Raw genomic sequence first — 21,304 nt, 5'->3', positions numbered from 1 at the left:
TTTCCGAAGATGTCCCGATCAAAAAACGGTTTCAAAATGGTAATTATGGTAATTATATTCCACGCTTTTATGATGAGAACAATGCGTTTTCAAAGAGACAAACAATTCCAGACGCAAACACATCAAATCACGCGCGCGTGCTCGTATTTTTTATGCAAATATCTCGTCGTAAAGTTCTCGATGTCAGTCGTTGAACTTCGTGCATAGGCTTTAAATAAATGCATAACGATGAGCCTAAGGTGTCCCCCGCGACCTTAATTACAAATCTACATTGAGAATTAATACGCCAAGCATCGTTCACCTTTCAAAGCAATTAACTGGGCTAAACAAGCTTGAAGAAGACCGTGAATTATCCGAGAACTTATCGAAGGCGGTTTAACGTTTACGTTGCGAGCCTCAAACGGTAATCAGTCTGTCGCAATGTCAATACGACGCGCCTCAAGTTTCAGTTATTATTAACTCTAATAATAACTGAAACTTGAGGCGCGTCGTATTGACATTGCGACAGACTGATTACCGTTTGAGACTCGCAACGTAAACCGCTCTGATTCAAATCGCCCCCAAACCGATGAAAAAGACACAGGAACGCAGGTAAATAAGAACATTTTTATTTTACGATTATGAATAACTAATACAGCTTCTGGGTACCCTGTGCAGACGCACGGCAAAATGGAATCTATTTGTTAAATGGTAAACAGTGGGAGAACCAATCAGATTCGCGGATTTTCAATAGAACACGGTTGAGTTTCCACTAATTACCTACTAGAAGCTACTAGAAGATGGTTTTCCATGCTCTATAAGAAAATAATGCACGCTTGAGGTCTATAAAAGCTGCTAGTGGATGCCCGAGCCGTAAGGCGAGGGCCTTCAGCTGCTTTTATAGACCTCAAAGTGCATTATTTTCTTATAGAACATGGAAAACCATCTTCTAGTGGGTTTAGAATATAGCATAAAGAGCACAGAACTTACAAGACTCGCCGCTCACGGCATTTACAAACGCACGCAACAGCGGTAAAAGTGAAAGTTTAGTTTATTCTTTTCTCGCGGCTTCTTTATAAATAAACCAAGATACCATTTTATTCATATTTCCTATTTATAGTCCTTTCTCCGACTAACAAAAGATTCTCACAAAGCCGACAAATCTAGTTGAAATATTTACGCATTCAAGTTTGGTAAAGCCAACTTCAAGCCAACTTTCTAAAAATTTCCCTGCGTTCGTTTTGCAGCAAGTTTTTCAAATTCGCCTCTAATTTCGATTTAAAAAGAACCGTCAAAAGTGGAGTGTTCTGTCTTCAGACTGTGGCTAAAAAAGGTTTCTTACCTCAAAACGTTTCTAGAGACCGGCTTGTTTTGCTAAATAAGTTCCAATCAATTTCGGCAGTTCACGGCAAAATAGTGGCGTACACAACTCCAAAGAAAAACAACAAATTTCAACGATTCTTTCTTCATCTGTCGCTTCCTTTGGCACTGTCTTACTTCCATTTAAGCATGTAAAATGTTTCTGATAAAAACTTGCTGCTTTAAAGCATAATTTAAACAACAAAACAAGAGAATAGAGACGAAGTCGACGAAGTCGCGCGTTCAGCGAAATTCAACAAACAATTCGCACATCCGTGGTACCGGGCTTCTATAGTTATCAGCTATGTTCTATAAAAAATAATGCCCGCTAGAATTCCATCGCGCGTATACAGCGGCTATATTCTAATCAATTTTAGAAAATAAGAACCTGTTTCCAAATTTGAGGCTAAATTGGTTCTTATAAAAATGGTATCTAATTTGCAAATTTTAACCTTACAGGCTGGCTTAGGTTCTTACTCGCGGGTTTTTAATGTATGTCCTCTTTTCGGAAAATGTTAGTGATCTTATGGTTCAGACGAATCTTTTGTCCTCGCCAGCGAAAGTGGAGAAAAATTGATATTGGAATGCTCGCTCTTGGCTAAAAGTCTACTCTAATCTGAGAAGATGGAGGGGTCTTGTTCTCGAGCTACTCTCTTTCGAAATCTGTGGTTTAATTTTTTTCAGTTTGAAGTCTTTATCAGGTCACTGAAATAAATTATGACACAGGATTTTGTATACATTTTCGTGTAGCTCTCAGTGCAGAGGCGGAGATGATTGTTAGTAAGAAATTTGCACATGCAAAAGTGACAGCTCTATGCTGCAAAAAAATCTACCCGGCGACGCTGTGGTAATAACTCAATCGTTAATTCATTAATTATTAACAAGAACGAATTGTGAAGGAAAATGTGTTTTCAAATAAAGGTTATTAAACTACAAATGTGTCACAATCTCCAAAATTCGCACGTAGAAATCTTGTGCGCTTCCAAGGAAAAGGAAACTCGTGTCTACCGAGGTAGCATTGTACAGGGAAAAAAGTGGTTAATTAGACTGCAGAGGCATCTTCGAAGATTCATGTATATTTTTGAGGTGCGTTTTCTAAACGTTTTCGCACGCTATTTTTGACTGGACTATATTTTCACCGATTTTAATTGTTGCGTTTTTGCCTGAGGCGCTTGTCTTGTATAAATTTACATCCATAGACTATTCAGAAAGTCCACGCCATTCCAAATATGTTGTTATATCATTTACACGAATAATTTCCGGTGGGATCATTTGCGGGCCTGTAATTATTTTTGGATGGCCGACAAAACAATGTTTAGTTTGTTTGATATATCTTCTCAATCGAAAGAAAAACTATGGAGTAAACGGAGAAATAAAATCGTAAAAAATCTATGCCAGTTAAGACGGTTTTCTATTGATGAGTTTGAGAATGATTCCTCAAGTACCGTATTTGTGTTAGTGTTGTGTTTTGTTGTATTGTGGTTGTGTTATGATGGTTGAAGAAAGTTTGAAACAATTCCGGGAGTATTTGTGAGGGCCGGGAGTAAAAGTTTTAGAAAAGGCAATGAGCTAAAACAAGTTTTTTTCAACTCGTATTATTTTATTGTCCTTTTTCAAATGACTACAGAAACTTTGCTTCTCTTAACAGTTCTATTTTACTACATTGTTCGAGGTTTCTTGAAAGGACCAGGTAACTATTCAGTGTCGGTTGCTGGTTTAAGCCAAAAGAGCATACACGTCTGCGCATGTTTCTCCAGAGTTGTCGCTCTCTGATACGTCACGTAAATCCGGCCCATACGACAGGCGTAGCTCGCTGTTAGCTGGGACAGCGAGAGGAGTGCAGGAAGGGTCAGCACAGAGCATGAAGAAAGACGAAGAGGATGTGTAACCTGTCAGATTATACAATCCATTCCCATATATTGTTGAGGGATCTGGAGCCACTATCGTGTTTTGCTGGTCTGTCAGAATGGTTCTAAAGCCGGATGTTGTATTTGGATCACACCCCCAGTTGCTGTTCCTGCCAGGGTTTGTACTACACGATACCGTTCCGGAGCGGTACACGAGCATGAACTGCCTCACGGAGATATCCTGACCGTAGCTGAAGCTACCGTACTGATCATCTTTGGTACCGAAGCAAACTGGAGACGTGTTGAGCTTCACACATTCAGGACATTCCACACAGATCTGTGCCATAGCTTTGTTCTGGAATAAGATTGCTTTTGCGACGATGGCGACGATAATGAATTTGGCAAACATCTTTCACTGCCAACGGTTCTGTTCAGAAACGAAATAGAAATAAGCAAAATACTGCAAAAAAAAAAAAAGATTTAGCACCGTACGCGTTGGACCCTATTATTTTTATTATTAGCGATAAAGCACTGAAAGAATCATGGAAAATTATGTTCTCAATAAAACAGTACAATTTTGTCTCACGTTGTTGCTTTTTGTCTCACGTAAGCGAGACCAGCTTTGGCCATTTTGGCGAGTACTGTGATTGTTTTACGGCTAAAACAGTGAAAACGCATCATAATGCATACACTGCTTGCCAGTCATACTAGAATTTATAGACAATAGAGGACATCGAGGGCACATTTGTTTTCAATCTTCTTTAACAATTTCAAATGTCCAAAATTAGCGGAAAGCGAGACGAAGTGTTTTCTTGCGTCGCATTTCTGATGATCATGACGCGTCTGATACGATACACTGAGGTGTTAATTTCCGATCACCGTTCTGCGTAAGTTCGCAAAAGTACTTGAGACCGCAAAGTTGAAATCCACCGCCTTGAATCAAATTAATCGGTACTCAAAACAAGAGGTACTCATATTTTCAGTGTAAGGAATTCAAATTCTGGCGATTTGCGTGAATACACAAACTAATCGTTTACCAAAAAAATGATGAAGACTAATAATTAGTTCGAAAATCAATATATTTCGAAAGGCATTTAGTCACATTTTGGCTCGTTTTTGTTCAGCAAGGAAATCCCATTTTCAGAGTACGCTTCGTTTAAAATTTATAAATGCCCATCTCGGGAAAAATGTGAAAAACCTTGAAAAACAAAGTTGTTTCAGATCTCTATCAATTTTCATTCCCCTTTTCATCTTCGCGTCATCAAATTGATCCAAGATGAAAAATGTTCTTTAATATTTTGCAACACCGAAATTTTGATGCTTTTAATTTTAGTCCGTGCGCGCGTAAACTAAATACATCTGATGCTTCTTGTAAGGCACTTGACGTCAAAAAACAGACTAATTAAGGCGACAGGCCCCTAATCAATGGCTGTATAAGTTATTACCACAGCGTCTCTGGGTAGATTTATTTGCTCGCATACCGCACGCATAGAGCTGTCACTTTTGCATGTGCAAATTTCTTACTAACAATCATCTCCGCCTCTGCACTGAGAGCTACACGAAAAGTGACCTGATAAAGACTTCAAAGAAAAAACAATAAACCACAGATTTCGAAAGAGAGTAGCTCCTGAACAAGACCCCTCCATCTTCTCAGATTAGAGTAGACTTTTAGCCAAGAGCGAGCATTCCAATATCAATTTTTCTCCACTATCGCCGATTTTTTTCTCGAGGACAAAAGATTCGGCTAAACCATAAGATCACTAACATTTTCAGAAAAGAGGACATCCAGTAAAGAACCAATTTAGCCTCAAATTTGGAAACAGGTTCTTATTTTCTAAAATTGATGGAAATGGTCTTATTTTGGGAAAATCGTCAAAAACCTCGTTATCAGTAGGTTTATAAGATAAACAAAATAATACATGGTTGTTTGGAGATATGAAATTTATCTTCCCGCGTTCAAATCGATATCTCACGAGTGAGCGCCGCGAAAGAGTGAGATATCGATTTGAACACGGGAGGATAAATTTCATATCTCCGCACAACCATGTATTATTCTCTATTTACTGATAGATCGATACAATCGATATCAATCAAATCAATTCTTATTACACCAATTTATCGATTGATTAATCGGTATCGACTTTTATTGATTGGCTAAGAATTCGAAGCATTTTGCATAAGGAAAACAAGCCTACTCTCAACTCTCGAGAGGAATGTTCGCGGATCTTTTGTTCTGATATTATTTTAGCATATCTGGAGAGACCCTTTGTACAATGACACTTAAGGTCGGGACACACTAGGCGACACGTCGCTGCAACACGTCGCGGCGACATGTTGCTGCGACATGTCGCCTCGTGTGACATGGTGCATTCTTGCGAAAAACCAGTCGCTGCGACAAAATTTTGTCGCTGCGATGTGTCGCACGAATTCAAACCAGTTTGAATTCGTGCGACACATCGCAGCGACAAAATTTTGTCGCAGCGACTGTCGCAGCGTGTGTACCCGTCTGCGACAAATCGCTGCGACAAGTTGCTGCGACAAATTATAAATTAACCAATGAGAGAGTGTCATGTATGTTCGCCGTATTGTTATGGAAAACTAGTTCACATTCCCACCCTTCCAGATTCGTTGTTTGTGCACCGAACAAACACCTTGTCGCAGCGACTTGTTTTTAAGCAGTACACACGTAGCGACTGGTCGCAGCGACCTGTCGCTGCGACTTGTCGCATAGTGTGTCCCGACCTTTATTCATATTTTTACTTAATTTTTTTCTCAGCGCGCGAGCGGGAAAGATGAACCGAATCCTGCAATCTGATTGGTTCCGGGAGCGGGCGGTATTTTCCGATCTTGACCGCGGTCAACGGAACGGGATGCTGTTCCGCTCAGTTCCGCGCGAAATTATTTTGCAGCGCGAGACGAACGAACACATGAAAGTTTTGCTCTGCAAAATCGAAATAACTGTTCATCAACCGTTGTAAATTTGAAAGGACTAAAAAGCAGTGAAAATAAAGGCCTCAAAGTTCTTGAAAAGGCGAGTATTATAATTATTTCTTTCTCAACAAAATCGAGTTGTAGTTTACCGTTCGTAGTTTGCCGTCGAGTTGTTTGCGGTGAGGGTAAGAGGCGGAATGAGTTTGCGGAATGGCATGTGACATGACTTGCGGAATGGCATAATTATGCGGAATGTAATTTACGCGGAATGTCTCCTTGACATAAATTATACTGAAAAGCGCTCCAAATTTTTAAAGAGAAGCCGTTTTGTTAAACTGCTGGCTCAAACCATCAAGGACTGAGCAGTGGAGTATGGACAAAGAAACTTCCATAGAACATCGATGTAAAGATCATTTCACCGTTCATATCACCGATTTACGCCGAATAGAACACTGACAACAAGAGAAATTATTTTCGCTACTTGCCGTGACGCTTGCGAGGACTTGAATTATCGACTAGCTGGCGTTGCTAAAATGAGCGGCTGAATCTTGGCCTAGTAGTTCTGTTAACGTGAACGAAAACTCTCGTCTATTTGCCTCAAAATACAGAACGATATTCTTTCTAAAGCTACGTACGTCGAGGCAAGACAAACAAGTTCAACCCATTTGAAGAGAAGTTATTAAAAAGACAACACATTGAATGAAAGTGACATGTTGTTAGTCGCCCGCGAAATTTTAAATAATGTGTGACTGTGTCACTGCCGTGTTTCAGGAATCATTTCTCTCCGAATCAAAACTTGCTAGGGGTGGGAGAAAGCTATTGGTTTCATTGATTACAACTCCTTTTGAAGTTCCCGGTGTTGGAAGTTCCCGGTGCTCTGCCGAAGACTGGAACAACGTAGACAGAGACACCAGAAATGCACTTGATTTTGTAAATTTTAAGCGTAGCGTTCTAAGTAGGTTTTTTAGTTAATTCTTTCTTTTGTATTTAAATTAGTTTTTAATAATAGTTTTTAATTCCTAGGTATTTTTCGTTTTATTGTATATAGTCTTATTAAGTATTTTTAATCTTAGTTAGGACCTTTCTGAAAACCACTGTATAGTGAATGAAGGCATCCTAATAAAGATTATTATTATTATTGGTTGTGGTCTGTTCTATTCCATGGGTTGGGTGGTGGGGAGATATCATACGCGTGGACGGATAGCGGCTGCCATAGGTGCCTTAAATGCTGATGTCCGGTCTCATCCCATAGATTCGAATTGTGAAGCGCATTGATCACGAGCTTTCTAATGCGCTATATAAGCACCCTTACCGTACCCAAATTCGCAAGTAGCCAATCAGAAGCGCGATCTACTGTCCTGATATCCTACGATATCAAGTCACTGACCTGATATGCCACCATATCACGGTCACTTTGAATTAAAGTAGTGTTTCCGTACGATGAATTGAAAAGAGGTTTTACCAATAAAACAGAAACGAGTATTTTTAATTAGCTGGTGCTTACCGGTCGTAAAATGAGAAAAACTTTCCCGCCAAAACTAAACTTGAGCGCGCTCGCCAATTGTGCGATGTTTGCCGACGAGTACTGAAACATTCACACTGAAACAATGGAGTCGGAGTTTCTAAATTTTTCGCTAAATTTGGATTTTGAAAATTTAGGGAATGAAACTCCAAACAAACGAGTAAAAAAATGTGAGAAGAGGACTTGATAAAAGTGTTGAAGACCAAAAAGTATCAATACAAGCAGGTCAACACATTTTGCACTACGTGTCTGGCAAGCATGGCTTCAACAGAGCGAATAATATCACCGGATTTTTGGCTGAATTTGGGTACGGTAAATACCTAATAGTACCTTTTTGGTACGCTTCGGCGGCATATCAGGCTCGTTTGGTCTCGCCATGGGTATTTTGGCTCGACTGCGTCTCGCCAAAATACGAACCATGGCTCGACCAAACTCGCCTGATATGCTACGGAAGCGTACCAAAAAGGTACGATTAGGTATAAATATGATATCATCATCACGCTCCGTTATCTAAGGGAAATTGAAATTGAGATTTTTCCGGGGATCATGCCACCGAACCCCCACCCCCCCCCCCCCCCTCGCCCCCAGGTTGCCCACGCTTCGGTGTTCGAGTTTAACCTCACCCCTTCAAAATCTTCCTGCGCGGTCCCTGTATTACGGACATTTCACTTGCAATTGGTCCGACAGCCTGAGAGACAAAAAGTCATACAAACTCTACCTCTGTAACACGGCACCTCCAAAATAAAAACGTCCCGGCTCCCTGTCGCGGCCTTAATTTGGTGTCCTATAAAAGTTGTTTGACTGTAATACAACAGAAACCCATGAGTTTATGAATACAACCAATATTGCTATTTAACAGTCTGCTGACTATTCCACGATTATTCAAACGGTATTACAGCACTGCGTTCAGATCAAAGCATTTCGCTGACAATAAACAAGGAAGAGGACCTCAGTTGGGAAATTAAAATGTATTCAAGGTGGCAAAAAAGAAATTGTTAATTCTGTTACCAAATACTAGTAAAGATGGCTGTCGATAATACAAACCACTGAGCCCGTAATGGGTGTTGAACACTAACAATGAATTAATTTAAGTAAATGAGTAGTAATGTACTACACTCTGAGGCAAATTTGCCTTAGAGATATAGTACATCACTACTTCCAGTGCTGGATACAAAATATGGGACAAAAATGGATTCAAATATTGGAATCAAATATTAGAATCAAAAACTGAAATTCAAACCCTAGAAAACCAAGCCTGTAAAACCAAGCCTGAAAAACCAACCCTAACTCAACCCTAGGTTCAAAATAAAAAAAAAAACTTCTTATACTCTTTTTTAAACTTTTTTTATACTGCGTTCGAATGGGATTGCCTTATATGGGTCCACTTGCTACCCAGACTGTACTCTTTTTTACATTGCTCACAAAACCATCGTGTATTTCGCATATAACGGGCTTTTGTGCGCCTTATAGCTTTCATTTTGTCTTCTTTGGTAAACCATCTCTGGTATCGGGCATTAACAATATTATCATTCCAAAACATCAATTGTTATATATTAATAACACAATATATTAATTTCTTATATCATTAATAGTGCGTTTAAACAAGCCTTGATATCATAACTGAAATATCAATCTGGAAAACCAAGCGAAGCCGAGTTTTATGCTGTTTTTATTATCATGGTAAATCTCTTGTACTGAATATCTGTTGTGAATTGTCTTCTAAAACGATTATGATTTTTGTTATTTTTGAATTCATTTTTTCTTTTTCAAGGTCGGATAATACACTGTTTAAATCATTGTAAATGTTACATAGGTATTTGCTTGTTTCATTTTCTTCATTTAATAATTTTGTTAATGGCTTGCAATGTCCATCTTCCTTTAGTTTTTTATCTAAATATACTAAAGTGTCTAAATTTTCATATACCAAATCTCCGAGTTTTGATAATTCTTTTAATGTTACGATATACTTCAGTGTGTTTATTGCGTCATCAGACATATTTTTGAATGTATTTGCTTTGAAACATATTTTCTTTAAATTTTCCATGTTTATTTTCATGTTTGTCATTTATCTATATATATAGTGTATGTTTTTATTTTTATGCGTTTTTTCATGAATCTCTTATACTCTTTTTTAAAAATCTTGCATCTTAGTGCGTTTAAAACAAACCTCGTTGACATAATGAAAATCAAAACCTAAGATTATAACCTAGGATAAACAGATGAGTTTGTCTTTAATATCCATAAGGATATGTTTCTATACAGCTATCCGATATGTGTTTTATTGCGCGCTTGTCATATCCAAAGCTGTATACCTTTTCCTCATATTTGTTAACAATTTGTTTATTCTGTCTGGTTATCTTATTTTCATTTACTAATGTGAGTTCTTTAAAATCGCCCTTAACCATCTTAATCATATTTGTGTGATTTAGTATTTGTGAATTTTCATGATTAAGGGAAAAACCTTTAATAACACATTTCTGTTTATTATCGCCATATATGAAACTGTAGTTTTTAGGGCCACCGCTTACGAAGGTACCTTTTATAACATCACCGTCTAACTCATCTGTTAAATCGCCTAGCATATCGCCTGTTTCTATTGTCTTACCATTCTGGGCTTCGATATACACAATACTATCTGTATCAAAATATAATACCTGTTTATCCAAATAGTCAAGTTTTTCATACAACATTAACCGTGCACTGCTAGTCGTGAAACAGGCTACATAGATATTTGTATTATAGGAATTATCAACAAACTGATCCTTATAAGTGTAACTCATCTGTACCATCTCATCAGTTATGAAATTCATGTTTAAATTACCTATAGTATCGTCGAGAACTACTTGATAAAATTCATTTATGTCAGTTACATATTTACACTGATTCATGTTATTTCGTTGACCAAATTTTCCCCATAGTGAGTTTAAACACATTTTTGCAATAGCTCGTAAACCTGAATTTTCATGTAATTCACCCAAATCAATGTCTAAATTCTTTTTAACTTTATTTCTAAAAATCATCTCGTCATTGTTATTTTTAAAATTATATTTTGTTGATTCAAGTTTTAGCTTCATAAATTTTTTTATATAACCTTTGAATAGATTATCGGATGACTTCTCAAAATGCCAAACCTCATATATTTTTATAATTTTGTAGCCTTTTTCAATGGCTTTATTGACCTCATCTGTTGTCCATGTTCCTGTGAATGATCGTTCATTTTCACTATGTTGACATCTTTTTTGTTGTTTTGATTTAGCACATGATATGCACAGAGGGAACATTAGCTTTTCAGCCTTTTCACATTTGATTTTCTGAGGCAAAACAGGATGATATAAATTTCTAGGAGCTAAAATTTTACATTTTATAAAGCCGTACCATTTTTGATCATATATTTTTGGTGCTATTATTTTTTTGGGATGACCAATGGGATATTTTTTGTAGAACTGAACTGTTGGATACAGGGAACAAAAATCAACGTATTTACCACACTCACCTTCTTTGAATTTATAAAGTAGCTTTGTAGCATTTGTTCGACCACCAAAGAAAGCATCTCTCGGGTTTAGTGGGCAAACCACTTCTCTATTCCAATCATTTTTATAATATTTTTGGAAACATTTATCATTTTTTAATTTACATTCCCACATTTCAGTGAGATTGTAACCAGCAGTTGTTATTTTGTTATTTTTAACTTGTGTTTTATTATATAAAGTACCCATATCACATTGATTCTTATTATTGATTACATCAGGTTTGTAACAATGTGGACAACCATGCCAGAAACAACCTTGAAATTCATAAATAGTATTTGTAGATGCACAAAAACCATCTACTTTTAATTTGTTATTGTTGCATTTGATAACTTTTTCACCACCTTCCAAGGCATGTTGAATTTTAATTTTATTTTTATTACTTATGTAATCAAGCCATGCAATACTAACTGCACTATGGTTTTCTGTTTGAACAACATTATCAATCACAGCTATGGTATTTTTAGGCATATAATTCCCTCTATAAATAGCCAAACAAACACCGGCTATTGTGATGTATTTTAGTGGATCAATATTTTCTTGGTTTATGAAATCTTGTCTGAATTTTAACATACATCTTCTTAATATATCAACATCTGACCTACAGTATTCAATTAATTCTTTTTTGAAATCGAAAACATAATTTTCATTAACACGATCATTATACCATTGTAAAAATTTTTGTCTATCATGGGTTTTCATTTGATTATACCCATAATGCTTTTTAGAAGGTATTTTTCCTATATAGTTTTGATTACAAATTTTGTTGAAATAATGTGGGAAATATCCTTTTTTCAGCTCCTTTAAACCAAACGTTTTAGGAAACGATGATAATGGTTGCTGAATAAAATTTAAGCTGTCGATTATCTTGATTCTTAATTGTGGAATTTCCATCATCATAATTTTTGCACCATTGTAAATACAGTAAGGTTTAAAACCATTATCAATACACCATTTAAGAATAAAATGGGAGTCGTACCCTTTGCTATTATGAGCTAGAAGGGTGTATCCTTTATATTTTTCATTTAAAATTCCATTACAAAAACTATTAATATCATTGAAGATTGATTCATTACCGTTGAAATCATGACAGATAGCTAAATTAACTTCGTGTAACCCAGTACTTTGTACACATTCGAAATCAAAAAATAAATAATTTTCATTATATGTTCTACATGAGTGGCAATAATCTTTTTTAGGAATGCTTTTATTTGATCTGCAAGGTTTTTTGCTATCTTTTATACAATTTCCTCCATTGCATTTGATTTTTTTCATGAAACATTTATGTTTGCTTTCACAATATTTATTGCAATTATTACACATTTTGAAACCACATTTATGTATTTTAATATAAGGTTTTAGTATTATTTGATTGCATTTTGAACATTTTGCTACACTGCTACATACTGATTCATCACCATCTTTTTTAGATCGATTTCTTGTATGGTTTTTGAAACAGCTGTCACCATGAAATACACGATTGCATTGCTTACATGTAATGTCTTTGCCGTCACATTTATCTCCATTTGGGAAATATTTGAAGCAAGAAAGACATTTTTGGGGGCATTTGTGTTTATCACGTCTTGTATAAGCTTTTTTGCAACTATGACAGTAATATGCTACATTTAGAAAAGCTGTCATTGATTTTATGACATCAAAATGATTCCGTGTTTTGTATAAATAAATTTTGTCAATTTTACCATTATTAGCTGTATATATGATTTCATTAAACTGCTCAGAATCGATAATGTTAATCTCAATATCTAAATACGATGCAAAGGTATTTACATCTTCTAAAGTATTGCCATACTCGTTAATTTCAACATTTGCATTATTATGAAGTTCTTTGGCTTGAATTTCTTGTAGTTTCCGTGATTTATTAAAGCCATCTTTCAACTGAGTTGTAGTGTAATTCTCAGGGTGTAAATTAGCATAAGCTGTAACAATTCCCCTTGCTAAACATATTGTGTCATCATTTTTGATTGTGATAATACATTGCTTTCTATTAACTGTTTGTTTTGATAAATGTAATCGACCTTTACCACTAGGCATTTTAACAGATTGAATAATTATTTTGCAATTTTCTAAATCTATTTCTTTATACTCCAACGTATTGATTACATCTGAAAGTTGATTTAACTTGAAATCAGAAACTTTTAACAATTTTGTTGAGATAGGATGATCTAATTCATCATTTGAAATTACCAATCTGAATCTATCATTACCTTTTAACTGCCTTTTCTTTATTGTCATTTCAACCATTTTTTCAAATACACTGAAAACATCATTTTTATTGTTTATGAAATTTTTTCGTACATTTATTTTGAATTCATTGGTATAAGCATTGAATTTTTTATTCGCTGTATTTCCGATTTCCGTTATTTTGAATAGAGGTTGGTCATTGGATGTTGAATCAAAAATACTGTCATCGAAATTAAATTCATTGAGTGTCCTGTTTAAGGTCTTATCGGTCTTATATTTTTGAATTTTATTGATTACTTTTTTCCTTGTTGAGTTTTTTACAAGATCTATCCATGTATAGCCTAGTGCCTTTGCATCACTCAGGTAACTTTTTGATAGTTGTTTAAGAGTATTATGGGTTTTTGTTATTGGTTTAGGAGTGTTTGAATGAGATTGGTATGTCTTCTTTTTTGGTATTTTACGCGAGGGGGTGGGGCTTTTATTCGGCTTCTGGGGCTCGTGTGCTTTATGCTCGACCTTTTTGTGCTCGTGTGCTTTTGGTTCGGCTTTTAGTGATAAAATGAGTTTTATAAGCTCGGTTTTAGATAGATTGTTGAGATCAGATTCGTCCATATTAATATTGGTTGAGATATTTTTTTGTGTCATTTTTTGTGTACTATATAGAATTACCATTTCTTTAAGTATCTATAGTAAAAAATAATTTTTTAGATTTTTGGTGTGTTTAAAAGATAACCAGAAATAAATATATTTTTGGTCACCTAAGGCAACAGATAACAGCAATTCATATATACTGTGCTATACAATATATAATTATATAATTTTTCTTTATATGTTATTCATCAGGTATAATATTAAACCGATCATCATCTTCAAGAGCTTTAATAACAGCATTTTTAATATGCTTTTTGGTCATCATATGACTCCATTTTCCTGCAAGGCAACTGTGATATTCACAAATATCACAATACCAAGGCTTATTAAGCATGTATTTCGTTTTTGATTTAGTAATAGCGTTTTGTCTGTCTTCTTCATTATCGTATTTTTTATTTCGTCCCATTTATTATATACTATATATATAATTCTTTATATGTTTTTTATAGTACGTTTAGATATAAACAGATAATTATTTTCTTTATTAATATATATAGAATGTGTTATATAACATTAAATACATAATTATTCAGTTTACGGTTTTAGCCATAAGTTATAAATAATTAATGACTAAACCATTGACCGAAAAAACCTGCTGACGCGTCAGCAGGTTTTTTAATCTGGCGTGATTTCTTTTGACCAATCATATTTCAACAAGTAAAAAGTTTTTTATATATAAACTTTTTGAGTAAAGTTTACTCAAAAAGTTTACTCAAAAAGTTTACTCTAAAATTTACTGCCAAAACAGCTGTGCCGTGAAGTTATGTGTGTTATATATATAATGGTTTGTAATTCTGAAATCCACGATGAATTAAAAATTTTAAAAGAAACTATATGCCCTTTATGCGATCAACTATTGATAGAAGGTAACAAGGATGTTGAGCCATGCTGTAGTAAGCAGGATATGTCAAATCAAAACGGTATTAATGTTTGTATTAATTGCGGTTTGGTTCATGGTTCTATTTATTACAATGAGTATTTCGATTTTTACGAGAACAGACACAAAATATGGCGTAAAAGCATCTATCATCGTAAATACCATATTGAGAATGTTTTAAACGATTTATGTATTAAAAATGGAGTTCAATTGTCTCATAATCATCGCGATAAGATTTACAAAGTGTTTCATGAGATCGATACTATTCTTCCATCTATAAATAAAAGAAGAAAGAGGATGATCTCAACGAAATATATTATAAGACAGCTGTTTAAAATGCTCGGTATACCATACAATTTCATCTGTGTTACTGAATCAAAAAAAACACTAGCGTTTAATGATCGGTATTGGGGTGAGATTTTATTGTTGAAATTTGATGAGATTATGAAGATTATTCTGAAGTGAATTTTTTATAATATTTTTTAACATATTCATCTACAGTGGGGCATTGATCAATTACTATGTCGTCAAGCACTTTTAGATCGGTCAGAAAAGCATTTTCGTCTGATGGTAAGCCTCTCAAGAAGCATTTTATCTGTATACAAACTTTCTCATAACTTGTGTATGCAAATTTGCATTTATTCACTTTGTCAGATATGTTACTCTTTGTTATATAACCATGAATCAAAACACCCGATCCTGTTAAACAACCTATAACAATAGGATTAAGAGTGATACTACCAACAACAGTACCTATGACAGTCAAGCCAATGGAGGACATCTGCAGAGACAGATAAACACGTTTCAATTTCTTATACTTCCATTTATAACATGTCTGTAATCGGTGGTAATTATTATACAGGTCCTTCAATTCCTTCACTCTATCTTCTGATAATTTGTTGGATATGTGATTAAAATTCATCATATATCTTCTTATATGTTATATGATTATACAATGTTTCGTTCATTCGATTTTCTATTTTTTATTCTGTTATATAATTTCCTGATATTTTGGATCAATCGTTCAATACTTTTTAGTATCTCATGTATTAAATCTACAGCTTTCATATATATATATATTGTTTATACAATTAAGCAATTTATTCAAAGAAAATTCCTTTCGCTTTGTCTATGAACTGGACTTTGTGATACTCTTTACTATTTACTGATATTGCTGTTTTACTAAAACCGATTCTTTGTATATAGTAACCTGAAGAAATTTGAAGGCTAGATGCATTCAGCGTATACCCCGAGAAAATTTTATCGAGACTAATGCCGTTGTTACAAATACCGATTCTAAATTGATTACCTATTTTAGTATACCAGAGATTCAAATAAACACCTATGTAAACATCTCTAATTTGCTCATAAGATACATCTAAATCATAATCGAGTGATAACTGATTAGACTCTAATTTCACCCATGGAAAATCGGATTCAGTGACATTTTCATTTAAATTAATTTCGAAACCACTCATAAAGCCGTTTTTTGGATCAAAATCTTCTAACAATTTTGTGGGATTAAAGACAAGATTACCATTTAATCCAGACACTACAGCACCGTTACTATCTGCCATGATGAATTCAGATGGATCCGTTAGATTATAAAAATACTCGAAAATTTTATGGTAATAGCTGATGTTTCTTTTTTTATCTATTTTTAATTCAAGATCAGACTTCAAATTGTCCCGAAAATGTTTTAACTGTTCATAATTAACAGCTTGGTCATTAGTAGTAGCTGGTTTAATACCATAAATAGCCTTTGTTTTCATATCAATTGATGCATTGAAAGCTATTCTATCATTTTCAACATAATATAGCTGATCGTATATCCTAGGATCAACGTTACTCTGATAACCTTTTATTCCATAAATCACGATATATGTTTGTAATTTTGGGACATATGCGTTCCCTGATTTCATCTTTAAAACGATATCAACATAGAGATAATTATTAGGATGTTGCTGATATTTATTAATTTGTGCTATTGTTCGACTATATCCATCATAAACTCGCGTAGTTGATTTGTCGATGTTGTCGATTGATGATACAATATCGATATCTAGACTATCATGATCTATTTCAGCTGGAAAAAATAGCTCGAAAACCATTGTGTATCGATTGATTGGTAAACTATATACATTGATACCTAATCTGCTTGAGTAGTAGCCTTTATTGCTGTCAAGTACCAGCTTACTGTCTACAACTTTAGTATTGATCTTATGGTATGAATTCGGATGATCGATTAAACTGCCTAACTCGATATCATCTTCCTCGCTTAATTGATTGATACTATCGGTCATTATATGGGCAAACGTGTTTTCTTGACCAACGGAAGTTATATGACTGCTATCAACATGATCAAGCATATATTTTTTGGTTACAGCGTCTGTATCATTGGTTGGGGTTTTTAGATGGGTTATATTATACCCACCCATATGGAGATTTGCCTGCATCATGTTACTACCGTGAATATCAAGCTTGCTAAGAATTTTTTGAGTCAAAACGCGTCCTACGACCTTCTTTAAAAAACTGTTATCAACGTACGATTTGTCTGCTTTGTTTTGAAGGCTTTGAGCTAAGACACCTCCTGATTTCTTCGTTAAATATGTATTATCAGCGTACGATTTGTCAGCCTTAGTAGCAAGTTTGGTATCAATTTCAGTCCTTACTTTGTTATCCTCAACACTAACATAGCCTACGTTTGGTACAGATCGATCGTTATATAAACTTGGATAATACACTTCGGTATTTTGCAATGAAAGGCCGGCACAATCAAACACTGTTTCATTTCTGTTCTTTTTAAGGAAGAATTGGTTAAGATATCGTTTATTTACGGCCGTCTCGAGATCCCTTGAATAATTTTCAATTGAATCATCGATCGCAACGTCATCAGGCGTTTTTAGCCCTATTACTCTCTTTTTGTTCAAATTGAAATTACCTTCAGGCGTAACATCAAAGCCGACTCCTGGGTCACCCTTTTCACCTCGAGGGCCTTTAATTGGTGTAATATTAGTGTTATTTGATTGTAATAAACCGTTTGAGTAACTCATATTATATCAATCAGTTATATTATATTATATTTTTTCATTGAAATTCTTAGTTACGAATTTTCGTGGCTTATCAATATATAAAAAGCTAAATGGGTCTGCAGTTGCTTTGAGATAGTCGTTTTTACTGATTCCAAGTTCTCTGCAAATCATTCCTTGTTCATTATTAGATGGGAATTCGAAAATACAGTGATGAGTACAATTTAATCTGATTGTTTTATCGGTATTATAATAGCTTTGAGATAAATAAATGCAACTGCAATTTTTATTTCTTGAATTTGTAAAATAGTTGCGTATTTCGCTATCATTTTTTGATCCCGTATTGAGATAATCGTCAAAGATGACTAGTTTTTGGCCTTCATCTGATATTTTATCAAGCGGTATTATTTTATCATTACTTGCTTCAATAACAGAATAACCAGCCTCTTGATTAAGGGGTTCAAAGGTATTGAAAAGATGTTGATATTTTGATTGTTGAAGATTTTTCCCATACAAATATATTTTATCATAAAACAATAGCCGATATATCATATCAAGTAAAAGGTTTGATTTACCTCCGCCTGATGGTGATGAAATCAGCATCCGGAAACGTTGATTTGGCATGAAATCGTATAGTTGTCTAAAGTTTGAGGCCATATCGTCTTCAGTGTCATAATTCGGTATTCTCATTATATTATATGGGTATATTATTTTCAGTTCAACAAGGTGTTCAACACGGTGTACATCAAGGTGTTAAACGCTATGTTAAATGTTGATTTTTATATTCAATTTTCATTTTTTATGTAACGTAATAATATAAAATAAAATGAGTTTACTTAGATGGAAAGAGCTTGCAAAGAGTAAATCTGATTTGGGCGATAAAATCAATTATGTTAAAAATGCAATCACACAAAATAATATCGGTCAGCAGACAAGCCAAGAGTCATTTTCGAAGGTATTCAAACCAGTGACAAGTAAATTAGATGATGTAATTAAAAGTAATTTGCAGATAGCAAAAGTACCCAAAAATCGTGTCAAAAAGGGGATGAGAGGTGAAATGGAAGCTCCAGATTACTATCCTGAAGTTGATCCTTTTGAGGATATGGACGTAGATAATTTATTTGATGAGCCTGTAATGCCACAAAATGAAAAACAGATTGTACCGAAACCACCAACATATGAAGAATCTTTAAAAGATCTTTTAGAAGGAAATAAGGAGATTTATGTTGATCCCCAATATTATCCTGAATATGTAGATGAATTACCTCCTGAATACGATGAGGATGAAATTGATTATGCTTTAGATGCTGATGATGAAGTAAGTGAAATACTAGATGACGTTGGTATCGACGATTATGATGTAGTGCAAATGAAATTAGATCAGCCTGAAATGACACCAAAGAAAACCAAGAACTATCTTAATAAGATTTTAGAGAAAGCCAAATATAAACGGAGACAATTGAAAGGTTTCAAGGCGAATGTTACTAAAGAATATAATAGGGGAACTATATCTGAAGCGGAAAGACAGATTAAAAATAAGAGAATAAACAATGCAAGAGTTGCATTAAATGACTACATAAAACATTACGAAAGTAAAGCCAAAACGATAAAAGGTTCTGGTATTCGAAAAAAACAGAAAGGTGGAAATGTTATATTTTTTAACGATGTAAAACAGCTTCTCAAAAAATTGGAATTGATCATCGGTTCAATAAACGCAGGAAACACATCAGTTAAAATGCGAAATATGGGAGTCGCTATATTAGACACACTTTTAAAAAGGTCTACTATAAATAAACAACAATATAAACAGATATATAATCTGTACTTTAAAGTCTAATTTATGTAACTGTATTATATATATGGATCGTGAGTTAGTATTATCATCATATAGTGTTAAAAATCAAGGGAATAACACTCCTGAAAATTTTACAACTAAATTCAACAGGCCTATAACATTGGATAGCAATTACCAATATATGATAGGCCTCAATCGTATTATTAACATGTCATTTACATGGTTTAATGTAAATCCCTCATATGGTAATCAGCTCATTAAATATAGTTCTGATAATGGGAATAAATTTGAAGATATAACTTTTCCTGCAGGTGTTTGGAATTATTCTGAATTTGATGAATATATTAAAGAGATTACTAAGACGGGAGATGATGATAACCCTATATATCCCATCTCTATTGATTTTGATTCAACAACATTCCGAGTAACAATCACTTTATCTCAAAATTATCAACTTGATTTGACGCATAGCAATTTCAACGACCTTATAGGGTTTGATAAAAAGGTATTAAAGGATGCGGTTAATATTGGACCAAGAGTCCCAAATCTAAGCCAAGATACCGATATATTAAATATACATTGCGATCTAGTCAATACTTCTTTAGTCGATGGTGAAGAGTCGGATATCATTTATACCTTTTCGACCAGCGTACTACAGCCGAGTTATTCGTTTACAATCGAGCCTCGTAGGGTCACATATAACCCTGTTAATAAGCAACAGATAAGTAGCATTCGAATATACATCACAGATGGGAAGAGACGGTTAATTAACCTGAATGGAGCGGATACGTCTTTTTCATTAATTTTGAAAAGGATAGAATAATATAACATAATAGTATATAATGAAACCATATGAATTCAAGAGGTTTTACCATCCAAAATTTGGTAAATTTGTATATAAGCACAAAGGGTCAGGAATTATCGTTGATAACATTTTCAAACCGATGAAGAGTGTTATGTCGTCTGTTGTTAAAAAAATTGTCAAGCCCTTAGGTAAGAAGGCGATAAAATCAGGTATTTCTCATGCAGGTGATAAACTGGGTAAAAGGGCATCAGAAAAAGCCGGAGACCTTATAATGGAAAGGCTTAGGAATATGAGGAAGGGGAATGCTGGGCAAAAGGCACTATCCCCAATCTTACAGAAAGTAAATGCCTCACCTGTCAGACACCAACAGAAAAATGAAAGTACTGATATGATCATTAATAGATTAATATCAGGATCAGGTGTAAAAAGAAGGCGTTGAGTAAAATGAATAAAATGATTAAAAAAATTGGTACATAATTGCAAAATTATATAACATAATAATATAATGTCTTTCAGAACAAGTGAATACTTACAGAGATATGAGTTGGTTCGATTTCAACTCGATGATGTTATTCGAGTCCCAGCTAACGGTCAGCACCAACTTAAAAACGGCTATAAGTTCACGATTAACGATAGAAGTTCATTCTACGATTGGTATAATGCGTATTTCGAGGTACAATTTCAGGTGCAAATGTTAGCTGATGGAGCAACCACGGGGGCAAATCGTATCACAGTTATTAATGGAGCACATTCATTGATTGCCCACATGATGATTAAATC

General features: G+C 34.5%; 1 protein-coding gene and 1 long non-coding RNA gene across 2 annotated transcripts in view; one reads left to right on the top strand and one right to left on the bottom strand.

Annotated features, from left to right (window-relative positions):
- Positions 1-496: 496 nt before the first annotated feature.
- Positions 497-21,304, top strand: part of LOC144659723 (uncharacterized) — a 31,725-nt gene continuing 10,917 nt past the window's right edge. The window contains exon 1 of the long non-coding RNA XR_013571950.1: positions 497-591. This is a non-coding gene — a long non-coding RNA (uncharacterized LOC144659723). The remainder of the gene's footprint in view (positions 592-21,304) is intronic.
- LOC144659949 (uncharacterized) lies at positions 2,918-4,238 on the bottom strand. Its single transcript, XM_078520481.1, has one exon. It carries the CDS (start codon positions 3,592-3,594, stop codon positions 3,055-3,057), a length of 540 nt encoding a protein of 179 aa, XP_078376607.1. The 5' UTR covers positions 3,595-4,238; the 3' UTR covers positions 2,918-3,054.

Source organism: Oculina patagonica, chromosome 7, assembly GCF_052425735.1.
Source record: "Oculina patagonica isolate OP01 chromosome 7, crgOcupat, whole genome shotgun sequence".
Lineage (NCBI taxonomy): Eukaryota > Metazoa > Cnidaria > Anthozoa > Scleractinia > Oculinidae > Oculina > Oculina patagonica.
The sequence above is the reverse complement of the archived record's forward strand: the minus strand, read 5'-3'. Positions and strand labels throughout refer to the sequence as shown.

Coding starts and splice junctions, on each gene's coding strand:
- LOC144659949 (XM_078520481.1), bottom strand. CDS start 3,594: ATGTTTGCCAAATTCATTATCGTCGCCATCGTCGCAAAAGCAATCTTA.